Source organism: Lathyrus oleraceus, chromosome 3, assembly GCF_024323335.1.
Source record: "Lathyrus oleraceus cultivar Zhongwan6 chromosome 3, CAAS_Psat_ZW6_1.0, whole genome shotgun sequence".
Classification (NCBI taxonomy): Eukaryota; Viridiplantae; Streptophyta; class Magnoliopsida; order Fabales; family Fabaceae; genus Lathyrus; species Lathyrus oleraceus.
In genome coordinates, this window is record NC_066581.1 from 206,192,065 (window position 1) to 206,206,087 (window position 14,023).

General features: G+C 34.0%; 1 protein-coding gene across 1 annotated transcript; it reads left to right on the forward strand.

Moving 5' to 3' along the window:
* Positions 1–9,439: 9,439 nt before the first annotated feature.
* On the forward strand, positions 9,440–13,085 carry LOC127126328 (cytoplasmic tRNA 2-thiolation protein 2). Its single transcript, XM_051055238.1, has 7 exons — positions 9,440–9,835; positions 9,974–10,322; positions 10,424–10,510; positions 11,407–11,528; positions 11,701–11,779; positions 12,052–12,446; positions 12,760–13,085. The coding sequence occupies exons 1-7, from the start codon at positions 9,537–9,539 to the stop codon at positions 12,806–12,808; spliced, it is 1,380 nt and encodes a 459-aa protein (XP_050911195.1). The 5' UTR covers positions 9,440–9,536; the 3' UTR covers positions 12,809–13,085.
* The last annotated feature ends 938 nt before the right edge of the window (positions 13,086–14,023 follow it).

A 14,023-nucleotide genomic window follows, 5' to 3' on the forward strand; every position in this document is an offset into this window, starting at 1 on the left:
TTTTTAATTATACCTTCATCCTTTTGGTGATGGTGATTGTTTTGACTTATTATCATCCTTTTGGTGGTAACAAGTTTTGTCTTGTAACTTACCTTCATCCTTTTCGTGATGGTGATCATTGAGTTTCGACTTATTATCATCCTTTTGCTGATGACAAGTTTGTTGTGTGACTATACCTTCATCCTTTTGGAGATGGTGATCATTGAAGTTATTTGACTTATTATCATCCTTTTGGTGATAACAAGTTTTGTTGTTGGATCTTACCTTCATCCTTTTGGTGACGGTGATCTTTGAAGTTAATGAGTCAACTATCATCCTTTTGGTGATAGCCTTGATATTATACTCTCTGTAGTGGGAAACTTTATCAGAATAACCATCATCCTTTTGGTGACGGACATCATCCTTTTGGTGATGGAAATATTTGGGTTGTGTCTAGCTTTCGTCCTTTTGGTGATATCGAGATTTATTATTTGTCTTACCATCATCCTTTTGGTGATGGCGATCTTTGTTGTAGCCACTGTAACCATCATCCTTTTGGTGATGACTACCTTTGAAGCTCAGCTTATCCATCATCCTTTTGGTGATGACGATCCTGAAAATCATGGTGAATTCCTATCATCCTTTTGGGGATGGCAATTAATTCTACTGTCATCCTTTTGATGCCAGAAAAGCCTGTTAAGTTTTAGTCCCACATAAATGACCTTTGCAAGACTTGAATGTCGACTCGAGGGTTGTCATTGATTTGGCATTCTACCCCTATCACCTTGGTGCTGTTAAAATCCATTGCATTTTCTTTCTGCATATCCCACTGCATTTCAAAGGATAAAATTTGGGTCTTTTCGTATTTAATTACCTTCCACCACAAAGGTATGAAGACTATTGCCATTCTTACCTTCTAGTTCAAGATAATTAAATAGGGGCAGCTGTCATACCCCAATTTTGTCCGGGCATATTTAAATTTCCATAGAATTGATTTCATTTTTATTTTGCATCATATGCATAACATGACATGCATTTCATCATAAATAATACCTAAAATATCAGTCAGGATAAATTTATTGAAAATACAGACAAATCGGTTGAATCATTTCTCAAGAACATGCAAAATCAGCGGGTAAAAAGTTTCAAATTTAAAATTACAGACACCAGTATTATTAATCTACGGTTCACGTAGTTTAACCTGGTGTGCTCGTTGTATTTTTCAGCGACTGTTTCGGTTGCATTTTGACCCGCCTGACCCTTTTAACCGGTGCAAATTTATTTCAAAATTTGAAGAAACGCTGTATTTTTTCAATAAGTATATTTTGTGCTGATCATTTTTGATACGTTCGATTTAATTTTTAAGGCAAATTTTTGCCCGACTTTTATTCTTAAATCAGTTATTTTATTTTATTTTTCTTTGTCAAAATATCCAAATTAATTAATTAGAATTTTCTCTATATATTTAGTTTGAATTTGGATAATGAATTTTTAAATATATATATATTTTTTAATAATAGGTAATAATAATGGTTGACAAATTAAATATATTTTTTTGACATTGGATTCTCTTTTTAAAAAAAATAATAATAAAATAAAAATAAAATAATAAATAATAATAATAGCCAGCATTGAACAGATTTTTTTGACAGTTGGCAAAATCCACCTATTTCCTCACGTCTATCTCACTCTCACACGTTATCCCCAAATCCTCACAAATCCCTATCTTCTCTCAACATGTTACCTCTCCATTCTCAACAAACTTTCCCACTTACATGTTACCCTCACCCACCTCACACTCCACTCTCTTTCTCTCACGTCTCTCTCCCCTCCCAATTGACCATTCATTAAATACATTTTCATCCTCACTACACCGACCTAACAATCTACCACACTCAAATTCCTCACAAATCCCACTCACGATAACAATTCTCACTACCCACTCATCTCTCTGTACACTCTGAAAAGAAAACAAAAAAAAAGAAAGGAAATTGAAACTGTTCCTCTTCTTCAATCCCTTACACTCTTCCTCTCCGCCACGATTCACCTTCATCTTCCTCTTTCAGTCCCTCTCGCCACCGTCAAAACTCACAACCACGAAAACCCATCATCACCGCACCAACTCCCTCCGCTGGAACCTCTTCTTCTCCCTAACCACACAACCGTCTTCCTCTTCCATTCCGAAACCCAACCACCAAAACAACCACTCATACTCTCTTCTCTCTTACACACTAAAAAAGGAAAACGAAAAAAGAAAAAGGTGAAATTGTTCCTCTTCATCTCCCTCACGAACAGAAACCCTTCGTCCACACATTTCCTCCATTCGCACCAAACACCACCGATCCGTCCTAACCTTCGCGCCTTCACCACAAAACCTCCGACGAACCCCCAAAACCACAACCTCCAACGACCATCGTTCACATCACAAACTCCACCCGATGACGACACCCGTTCTCACCATCGTCGGCACACACCGCTCAACCGTAACGGTCACGACCGCCCACCAGATTCTCTATCAACCAGTTCATCTTTGAAGCTTATAGTTTCCTTGTTGTTGTTCGATCTTGGTCGAAGCAAAAGATTATCGAGTTCTGGGTTTGAGGTCAAAGCGCAATGGATACGTCGATTGGATGAACGATTCCAAGTTGCTGTTGTTATGTTGTGATTCTACTACAGCCAGTATCGTGATTACGTCGACTCTCCTATGCGCCGGTGTTAAAGTTGACATCAATTTCGTTTCGGTAATTTCCAGCTTTCGATTTCTCACGCATAATTCATTATTGATTGTTAATGCGGTTTCGGTTCAATTAAATTCCATTTGTGCTGGATTTTCTAAATGCCGTTTGAGTTTATTATCGCCATTAGCATTTTATTTTCCTGGAACTCTGCAGAATAATGAAAAACATGGAGGTAGTTTGTATTTATGCAATTAGGTGGTAATTTATTTTTTGTTGCCTGTTGTACCCATTTCTGCTTAAGGAGTGATGTTCGCTGAGTTAGAAGAAGACCATATTTCGTTTTTTATATATAGGTCATATATTTGGATTGGTAGATACAATTTAATAATTCAGTAACTTTGCTTTTTCTTCTTGGAAGAGTGCCTAACAGGGACGTTCCATATTTGGTTTGTATATTGTTTCTATCTCTTGCATAATGATTAGGCTTAAGTGTGGGGTGTGTGCTTCAGAATCATATTGCTTGGTATATCTTTCATGTGTTATACATAATTTGGTGACATTAGTAAAAAAAATGCATTGTAATTATTTTGTTTTCATTATGCTAAATTGAAATTTTAATTCGCGGATCCGACAACTTCATGTCGGTATATCGCCAAAGATTACAAAACATCAATATGATTTTTCACCGTGTTATGATCTCGCAAATAACATAAATCCTTGTTATCTCGCCCTAACCGGTTCTTGAGCACATTTTGTAACCAATTCTATTCAATTTTGTAAATCAATATTATCACATATTTCCATTTTTTTAATTAATCAATTAATTTAAATACTGTTTAATTAATTACCATTAATTAATTTTAATTAGCATGATTATTTGAGCTTAAATAAATAATTTTGATAATTAATTTTAATTAAGTTAGTTAATCGATTTATTCAAATCTTAAGAAATTAATTTGGTTAATTAGAAATTTATTGATTTATTTCATTCCAACTCATCATCGATCCAAACCAATTTCAAAAAGCACAAACCACAATTCTCAATTTAATGTCGAGTCCATTTTCAAACACCTTTGTAAGTCGATCGCTTTTATGCATCGCCATCAACCTCACATAGCTTACTCTTGGGCTTTCTTACAATGAGACCTATTCGGTTATTAATTAATCGAGTAGATGACCGATTCACCATCAACATGAATTCAAACCATTTTTCAAACCATTTAATTTCAAAAGAATTTTCTCTTAACATAAATTTTGGGATGAAAAAGATATAGGAAGCGTTCGCTTCACTATTTCTCAAGCACTTGAATAATTGGCGTACGCCATATTGCTCGAGTTCTTGTCACCCGATTAAACCTTAATCATACACTATTCAAATCATTTCTTCAAGATCAACTACAAATTCTAAAACATTTAATTCTAAATTTCCGAAAATATAAGGATAGGAGGCGTTCGCCTCATTATCTTTCGATTATTCGAATAATTGGCGTACGCCACATTGCTCGAATCTTTGTCATCAAATTAAAACCACAATCGAATAAACTCAAATCACCTTTTATATCAAACACCGTTTCAAAATAAACTATATAACTTAAACCTCAATTAGAGAATGGGAGGCGTTCGCCTCGCCATTCCTTGATTATTTGAATAATTGGCGTACGCCACATTGCTCAAATCATCGACTTTTTAAAACCTACAAATTCAAAATTCAAACTATTTTCGCAAATCAAATACAATATCTAAAAACATATCTTCTACAATTTAAACCTCGGATGATAAAAGATGAGAGGCGTTCGCCTCACCATCTCTCGATTATTTGAATAATTGGCGCTCGCCACATTGCTCAAGTTATCGACTTCCGATTAATACATTTTAACTAAACTTGGATAAGGGAATAAGTGGCGCTCGCCTCATTATTCCTTGAATAAGCAAGTAGGAGGCGTACGCGTCACTACCGTGCACGTTCAACATCCACAAATAAACTTTCAAAATAATTCGAAAGAAAAAAGGAGTAGAAGGCGGTCGCCTTGTTATTCCTCGAAAGAATTGGACGATTGGTGTGCACCACATTGCTCAATCTTTCGTCGTTTTTCAAAACATCTCCAACCTTAAACCTAACTTCTCGCCCCCGTGCGATCGAAACCAAACCAAAAACACCCAAACACATCAATTCAACTCGTCACCCCCGCGTGACCAAAACCCTTTTCAAAAGAACACTATCAATCCTTTCTAATGCGCACAACAAACCAGTGCTAGAGCCTCCACCGAGAGTTGACAAGCTAGCGTTTAGCCGTTAGAACGCCGACCTACACAGTCGTTCATCAAACAAAACACACCAAATATTCATAGTTGCCCGAACTACGAATGCTCTGATTTCCTTATTGCACCATAAGGATACGTAGGCAGGAGATTGTTGTATCTTCGCGAGCACACTAATAAAAAACCTCCCCTTTTCCCTCCTGAGGTCTTCATCCATATCTATTATCGACTCTAATTACTCGAAGCAAGCGAATAACATTCAACTAACAGTCAAATAGCAAATCAGACTAAAAGGTTCTCGTTGAGTACAACGGACGTGAGGGGTGCTAATACCTTCCCCTTGCGTAATCGACTCCCGAACCCAAATATGGTTGCGACGACCATTATTCTATTTCCTTAAAGGTTTTCTCGATATTTTCCTATTCCTTCATTGGAATAAATAAAGTTCGGTGGCGACTCTGTTCGAACTAACATTTTTCCGCGTTCCATCGCGAGGGATCGCATTATCATTTTCGAGTTGCGACAAATATGATAGAAGGGTAGAACGGAGGAACCTTTAACCTCCTTAGGGTTGAGTGTTTTGATTCATAATTTTGAATTTGGATGCTATAATGGTTGTTATATGATGAATTTCATGTCCCTTATGTGCGTGTATTTTTCTGTTTTGATGATTGATCTTATATTCACCATTGTTGCAATTTCGAAGGTTTTAGGCATAATTTTAAAATTGTGATTAAATGATTTAATAGTGTTAAAACTATAAATTAACTTTAGATAACTAGAGTATTGCATGGGTTATAATTTTCTGAGCGTTTGACTTTTTACGGAATCGAAACCGGATATCCGGAAGGTCTCCGACGATGAAAAACGCAGAAAATTCTGCATTCTGTCCGTCACGATCACGCTCAGTGCGGGAGCCTTTTTTTGTATATTTTTTGGTCGAAATCATTTTGGCCATAATTTTTGATCCGTAAATCGAGTGTCGTTTGAAGCGTTAGATATGTGAAATAGAAAGCTATAACTTTGTTTCAGGGATAAAATAATTTTGATGATTATTTCATGGACGTTTTGGGGGTTGAAGAAGATGAAAATTGTGTTGGAAATTTTAGAAAACAACAACTTTTTAGTAACGCCTCCGTGCACGGTTTTAATCATAACTTTCAATTCATGAATCATTTTGGGTTGGGGTATAAAACATTAGAAAGCTGACTCTAAGAGATATAATGTGATGGTGATAAGTGAATTGATTGAGTATTATTCCTATGCATACTGTGTTGGTGAAGTTTTTGTTCATACGTTAGGTTAAGGAATTGTTGACACATCCTGACGACTTTGGTCATAACTTTCATTTCTTAAGTCCGATTTTGATGGCGTTTAAAGAGTTAGAAAGCTAACGCTCAAACCTATAACATGGTAGTGATTGTTGATATGGTTTAATAATATTCACATGCCTAATATGTTAATAAATGTATTGGTTTATACGTTTGATTAATGAATTGTTGCATTGTTGTAATATCATTGTGTGATAATTATGTTGTTATGTCGATGATGTTAAGATGTTGACGAGTTGCTGTTGTTTGTTGATATTATTCATGTGGTAACATGAATTGGTTGTTGCATGATGAATGGTGTGATGCATAAATGATGAGATGTGTGTGGGGATCCTTTAGGTGAACCTTATTGTGTTAATGCATGTTATTTGAGAGTCATGCATCTTGGTGTACGGGTTTCGGTCTAATTTTGGTGAGCCTCGATTCTATGGTGATGGATCGGGTGCGAGTATCTAATTCCTATTATGGGGGATTAGTGAAGCGTTACCTATGTTGATGGTAACGAGTTTTGGCGAGCCTCGATCCCATTGTGATGGATTGAGTGCGACTAGCTAATTCCTATTATGGGGGATTAGTGAAGCGTTACCTATGGTGATGGTAGCGATTTTGGCGTGCTCCGGTTCCAAGAGGGAATCGATCCTATGGTGGAGATCATGGAGTGAGATGAACCTGAGTGTTCATATTTGGTACCACATGCATGTCGAGTCGGTGTTGAGTACATTGTATAAGTGTTGCATTTGTATTGGTTGTTATTGATGTGTTGTTGAATGAGATGTTGTTGCATATGATGTTAATGATAATTGAGATGTGGTTTTGTATGATGTTGATGATAATTGAGATGTTGCCGTGTATGATGTTGATTAGGATTTGGATGTAAGAATGTAATATATTGTTGTGCATGATTGTGTAGATGTTGTGCTCTATTCTTCATTCTATATCGTTATTATTGAAATGAATTCTCACCCCTTTTGTTTGAATGTCGCCTTTACATGGGCATCGTGCAAATACTCAAGAGTAGTATTGCTGAAGTAAGTGGAAGGTAGCTCTTGGATTACTTCTTTATTTTGTCGCTTTTACTAGTGGTACCATACTCTGATCATGTAACATCAGGTTGGGTTAAACACTTATTTTATTCCTTGTGTCTGATTATGTTGAAGTCATAAGACTAATTTTGTTGTTGAGAATTCTTAAGATGTTGAGTTGATTGATTACAACTCTCTTATTTTGTTATTAAAATTGAAGTTGAGACTAGATGTTATTACTTGTTTTATCTTCCATAATTGTGATGATAATTCCGCTGCGATGATACTTTAAAATGGAAGTGAGCATGCAGTGACAAGTTATGAATATCTTATTATGTGAATACATAATACCAATCAGATGAGAAGGATGTCGTGTAAACATCCCAGGTATGATTCAGATAAGTGGGATGTCGTGTAAACATCCTTATTACAAATGTGTGTATTGAAATTTACTGTTGAAACTCATGTTACGGAGCAGGTCATGTGTGTTATGAATGTGTGACACCATACAGGATGGAAATGATGAAAGATGAAGCTATTTATTCCGAGGCTAAATCACAAAAACACTTATGGTGTGAGAGAAAACAAGTTCTAGTACAAGAAGAAATAAGGAGAATGATGTTCTAAAAGATGTTTTTTTTTTAATTTTAATCTTTATGAATTTATTATTTACTTTATTATTGTAATAAAAAATAAAATATTTTGTTATCTTATTGAACTTGAGATTGTACTAATGTTTGAAATTATTGTATCTATATCTATTTTATAGAAATAGTATGAACAATTTTTTAATATGATTTTAATTGTGTTATTTCTTTTTCATTTTTAGTAATAAGCCATGAACATTTAAAAAAAAAAATCAATATAGGAGTCATATACACTTAATCCTCAAACACTTATGAGCGTGAAAATTTTAAATTTGGGTCGTTCATGAAAAAAAAAAAATTCAAGTTGAAAAAACTTCATAATAATCTGGTTTAAGGCAAAAAATATAATATATTTTTTAAGTAATTAAGATAAAATTAAAATATATTATTTATAAAAGGGTCGTAACTTTTTGGCTTCGTCACTTTCCTAAAGTAACAATTTTATACTAAAAACATGATTAAAGAAACTTATAATAAAAAAATTAAATATTTTAAAATTGTATTATCTATTATAAAATAATTAATAAATATTTTTAAAAATTAAATAATAATTTATTTAATACTAAATAAATAAGTTTCAAACTTCATTAATATAAAATATGAACAATTAAATTCAAATATTAAAAAATAAAATAATTGGGTGAAATATGAAAGGAGAATAAAGAGTTATTAAAAAGGGAGAATGAAGTGTCATTAAAAAGAAGAATTTGATCTTATAAAAAAATAAAATAATATTTTGATCAAATATATAGAGTCAACTATCTCCGGAGTATCTAGGCACTATCATGTAATAATTTTTTTAATAAATAATTTGAATTTTTTTTATTATTAATTCAAATATTTTTATAAATAATATTAAAATAAAATAAATATATTATTGGTTAAAATATTTTATAAACAATTCTAAAATAAAAAATATTTATATACATATTTTATAAACAAAATCAAAACAAAAATAATATTTATATATAAAAAAATCTACTAATTCAAATAATTTTTATACGACAAAATTTATGATCCAAATATAAAAAACAAATATGTCACACTTATAAATTAAATTATTCTTCAATATATTAATAATTTATTAATACAATATTAATAAATTATAAAATTCATCAATATGAAATAGAAAAAATTATTATAGATTCAAATATTGAAAACTGAAAAATTATCCATTATTTTTTTCTAAAATATGTAAATAAATACACATACAAACTATTTCTCGCCTAAAAGTATCACGTGCGTATGCAGGGCGTGTTCCTATTTTTAAACACTATTTTCTTTTTCGAATTATTAAAAATAATTAAATGCTAAGAACATATTTAAAGAACTAAATAGAACTCATCTCACCTCAATATTGATCATGTGAAAATTAAATGTTATTGTAGATTCGAAATTAAAAAAAAAGAGCTAAAAATAAAAATATATTATCTTAAAACCTATGTGTTTAAGTTTTTAAAAGTTTAAAAATTAAAATACAAAATTTTAAATTTAAGACACAAATTAGCATAACAAAACACTAAGAATAATAATACATAATAAATTGACAATAAAATAATTCGAAATATATTGAACTTAAACCCTATCTACCCTAGCGACTGCAATCACCGATCGACGTCGATGGCGTGCAATGGCAGCGGCGGCGGCTGTCAATCTGGTTGCTACAAAGATGAAGAAACGACATGCGGCCAACCAACTGCGTCTTCAGAGACCGATTCTAAGAGCTCTAGCAATCTCTGCCTCAAGTGCAAGCTAAACGACGTCGTTTCGGGTTACGGTGGAATCGACGATGGTCGTTTTTGCGCAGATTGCTTCAGGAGCAACTTGTTCGGGAAGTTTCGACTTGCTGTCACATCAAACGCTATGATCTCTCCCACCGATAGGGTCCTTGTTGCCTTCTCCGGTGGCCCTTCTTCCAGGTTAACAGCAAAAACCCAGACCCTTTTTTTCTTTTTTTTTGTTTGTTTAAATTAATCCATTATTTCTAACATGTGATTAATTTCGCTTAATTTTATTTATTTTATGATTGATATGAATAAAAATGTGTTCTTTTTTAGGGTAGCTTTACAATTTGTGCATGACATGCAAGAGAGGGCTCATAAGAACTTTGAAGCTAGTAGAGATAGGTCATTACCTGTGTTTGGTGTTGGTGTTGTGTTTATTGATGAGAGTGTTGTTTTCCCGATTCCTTCTCATGAAATGGAAGAGGCCGTTGAAGCTATTAGTTTGATCGTGTCGAGTTTAGCCCCGCCAAGGAAGGAGTTTCATTTTGTTCCTATTGAGACTGTTTACTCGTCGGATTCTAGTGATGGAAAGGAGAGGTTACTTGAGCTGATGAATGTAGTGAGTGATCCCACTGGTAGGGAAGATATGTTGCTTTCTCTGCGCATGCTGGCCTTGCAAAAGGTTTACTTCTGGATTTTGTGATACTATCTTGATTTGAAGCTTATAAGCATATGTATGTTGATGTTTGAAAATGTGTTCAATTTTGGTAAGCATTTTTTCAGGTGGCTTCTGAATTTGGGTATAACAGAATTGTTTTAGGCTCGTGCATTTCAAGGATTGCTGCTCACGTCATTTCAGCCACTGTGAAGGTTTGTTAGTTATTTTTTTAGGCAAATGTTAGTTGTTATTTCTTAGTATGTTATGCCACTAGCTAGAGTTTGAACCCTAGACTTCCTTAAATTTCATCGGGTGTCCGAGATTATCCACTTGAACTATGCCTTGGGGACACTGAAGTTTGGCATTTGAATTCAACTGAGTTGAAGTTGTTATTAGGAGTTAACTAAGAATTTTCTGTCACAAGTCTTGACTTGTGAGTGACTATGCCAAATTAAGTGTTTTGTGCTCAATCAAATTGCTTATTTGTTAATTTTCGTATGTGCTTTCTCTAGTTTCTATCGACATTATGCTAGAAAAGTTACTTGTTTATGTTATGAGAATACTTTTGTGTGCAGCTCATTGCTTGCACTAACTCCCCAGATATGCATTTTGTTAAGTGGATAAGAGACTTTGAACATTACTTTAAATAAATTTGCAAACAAAGTGTAAAACTATGATGCTAATGTATACTGAGCCTAAAATATCTGTCAGGTGCTTTAGTGATGGTACTTTTGCATATGTTAGTACAATTCAATTTCTAGGTTGCATTTATCTGAAGAATATATATCTGTGTTGCCATCAAAAAGTTTTTTTTTCAAGGATGATCTCAATATGAATAGATTGAAAATGTATGTGAACTGTTTAAACTGAGTAACCCTTGCCTACAAAGGGGATTACATGTGCTAAGCAAATTTTTTAGATACTTTTTCTTTTTATCAAAAAAATATGCAATTATATGAATTTTGGGATTCGTGTCCACATTAATCCTGTATAAATTCAAATCGTGCTGTGTACAATTGCTAGGACATTATCCAAGTTTGTCCTGTCTGTTGCACTGTACTGAAGAATCGACCTTATGTAATGGGCACTCATTTTCATATTATAACAGGGGCAAGGATATTCGTTACCTGCTGATATCCAGTATGTTGATGCTAGATGGGAAATTCCAGTTGTGCTTCCTCTGCGTGATTGTTTTATTCAAGAGATCAACATGTTTTGCCGTCTTGACAGGTTTGTGCTCCTCTGAATATGCTCATAAACATTTTCAAAGAAATACTTTGTTGCTTTTCTTTGTTCTGATTCTTGTTTTTTAAATTTTAGAATTCTCCTGTCTTCTTTGTTGCTTAGTCTGAATTATGCAACTCTTACTGAATGAATTTGTCTCATCTTTTTGGCAGGGCAGTCTAAAGACTGTTAAACTGTCTACAGGTCCGAGTTCTAGCATTAATAGCTTGGTCTCATCTTTTGTGGCTTTATTGCAGGTATATTTTTTTTGCACCACCCCTTTGATATATAGTTTTGGGCTGGGAGTGGAGATATTTGGGTGATGGATTTTATCTTAGGAAAGTTGGCTGTGACTTGTTTTATGAGTGTGCCATAGCTATATACACTTTTAAAATGGAGTTTTAAGTGTTTACTTCTAGGGTATAGGGAAAAGACGTTTTTTGTTGATAAGTATTTAGCTTTCCCTTATAGTAAAAGCTCTAATCGAATTAGCAACTAACCAGTCCTTAATGGATTACCTGTTTTACAGGAAGAGAACCCTTCTCGGGAGAGCACAATTGTAAGAACAGCCGGGAAACTTATCCCCTTTCAATTCAACAGGATTCCCGAGATCATTGATGGTAATGTTCCATTGGCAACTCGAAGACGGCAAAAGAGATATAATCTCAAATCCAATGAATCTGTTTCCTCAGAATCTTTCTGTCCTCTCTGCAATAGCCCACTTGACAAAAGTGAGATTGTTGATTGGAGCAATCTCAAAAACTGCAGAAGTAGTGACACTTTTTATACTTCTTGCTGTTCAAGTTGTCAATTTCAGATACTTCCACCAGATTCCACATCAATGGAGAAATTTTATATGGATTTACCGCATTCAGTGGTTGCCCGGTCAAACCAAGTCAACAATGGTAAATTGAATGCACTGAGGTATGTGTTTCCCTTCTTGGTCAAGTAAATACATTTTAAATTTGGTAATAACTCAGTTAAGCCATCTGGCCACTGGGTCTTCTTGAGAATAATTTGGATAAGATCTTCTAATCAGGTCCTTGCATTTTTCCCCATGGCAAAGTTGTTCTTTTAATTGTTGAGTCTTTCGGTTAAACTCGACGATCATGATGTTCTGCTACCCTTGAGCACAATTGCTTGGATTGTGTTCAATTTTATCGTGACAGCTTTTCTATGGTACGAAACATTTCTTCATGACCTCAAATTTTATATGGTAATTTTCTGTGTTTTTCAGGGAACAGATCCAAGATTGCTTGCTTTCAGATGGTGAAGATGAAACTTAAGTTTACTTTCCTGACTCTCAGTTAGAGGGGTAAATCAAGGTAAATTTACGGTTTGGGTGACTTACAAGGCCTCGCTTTTGGCCTCTTGCTAGTTATGGAGTTTAACATCAGTGTCGATTCTCTGTAGTAATATTTGTAAGAATACTTTAGGAAGTATAATTTTGTTTTTGTTTTTTTGCATCGGCTGTATTTTTATGGAAACAATAATTTATGTTCAATTACTACTATATGATGAATTTAATTGATATGCACATGTAAAAATATTTTACCTTGACAATTACTCTCACAATTGTTTAGATTTTTATAATTGTTTGACTTTTAATTTATAAATAACTAAAATATAACTTATGAATGGTTGGGATGCACGGCATAATATTTTATACAATGTACATCAATTAATTTCATTTCATATAAATTACTATATTATGTCTAAAGTTTTTAAAATATATATTTAGTTATTATATATTATATTTCAGTTTTATATTAAATTCTTATTGTAATAATTTATTTCCTATCGGGTTAATATAGATATATCCCAACCATTAAAACCAATCTAGAATTTTTTTTCAAAATAACTATTTTTTAAAAAAAAAAATTGAAAATAACCAAATTTTCAAAAGTAAAATAAAATAACCAAGTTTGGTAAAGGATGCGTCTGATGAATTGGCGCACTCCCATATCACTAAGAGGAGGCACCACTAGCGTGCACATGCATTGGGTCTTATGAGGAGGCGCCAATGCTAGTGGCGCCTGCATTGACCCTCATCGGGAGGCGTCATTGTTTCTGGCGCCTTAGTGGCTTTTGCATGGTGGGCGCCAATTCATCTGGTGTTTGCATGTGATGGTCATGTGGGCGTCAATTCATCTGGCGCCCACGTGTTTTGTTCAATAGATGTTTTGTCTCTATAAATACCACGTCTTGCATACAATTATTTTCACTCAAATTCATCTCCTAATACCATAAGTTGTCTAGTTCAACCATCAATTTCAATTTTCTCTGTTTCAACAATGTCTGCATACATTCAGAAACGAAATGCTGATGTAATATTTTTTGCCGTTGCGCCTCCGATACAGGTTTGACTTTGGAACACATATATGTTTGAACGTCTTAATCGGACGTTGTACAGTTGGTTAGAGGGAGAAATTGGAGAGGGTGAACGGATTAGAAGAATACAATGGCTTGTGTCCACGTTCAACCAACACGGAGAAGTGCGC

Bases quoted from the DNA above. Each gene is read 5' to 3' on its own strand.
- LOC127126328 (XM_051055238.1), top strand. From the start codon at position 9,537: ATGGCGTGCAATGGCAGCGGCGGCGGCTGTCAATCTGGTTGCTACAAA. The intron at 10,511-11,406 runs GTTTGTTAGTTA...ATATTATAACAG, and splicing joins TCATTTCAGCCACTGTGAAG to GGGCAAGGATATTCGTTACC. The intron at 12,447-12,759 runs GTATGTGTTTCC...TGTGTTTTTCAG, and splicing joins GGTAAATTGAATGCACTGAG to GGAACAGATCCAAGATTGCT.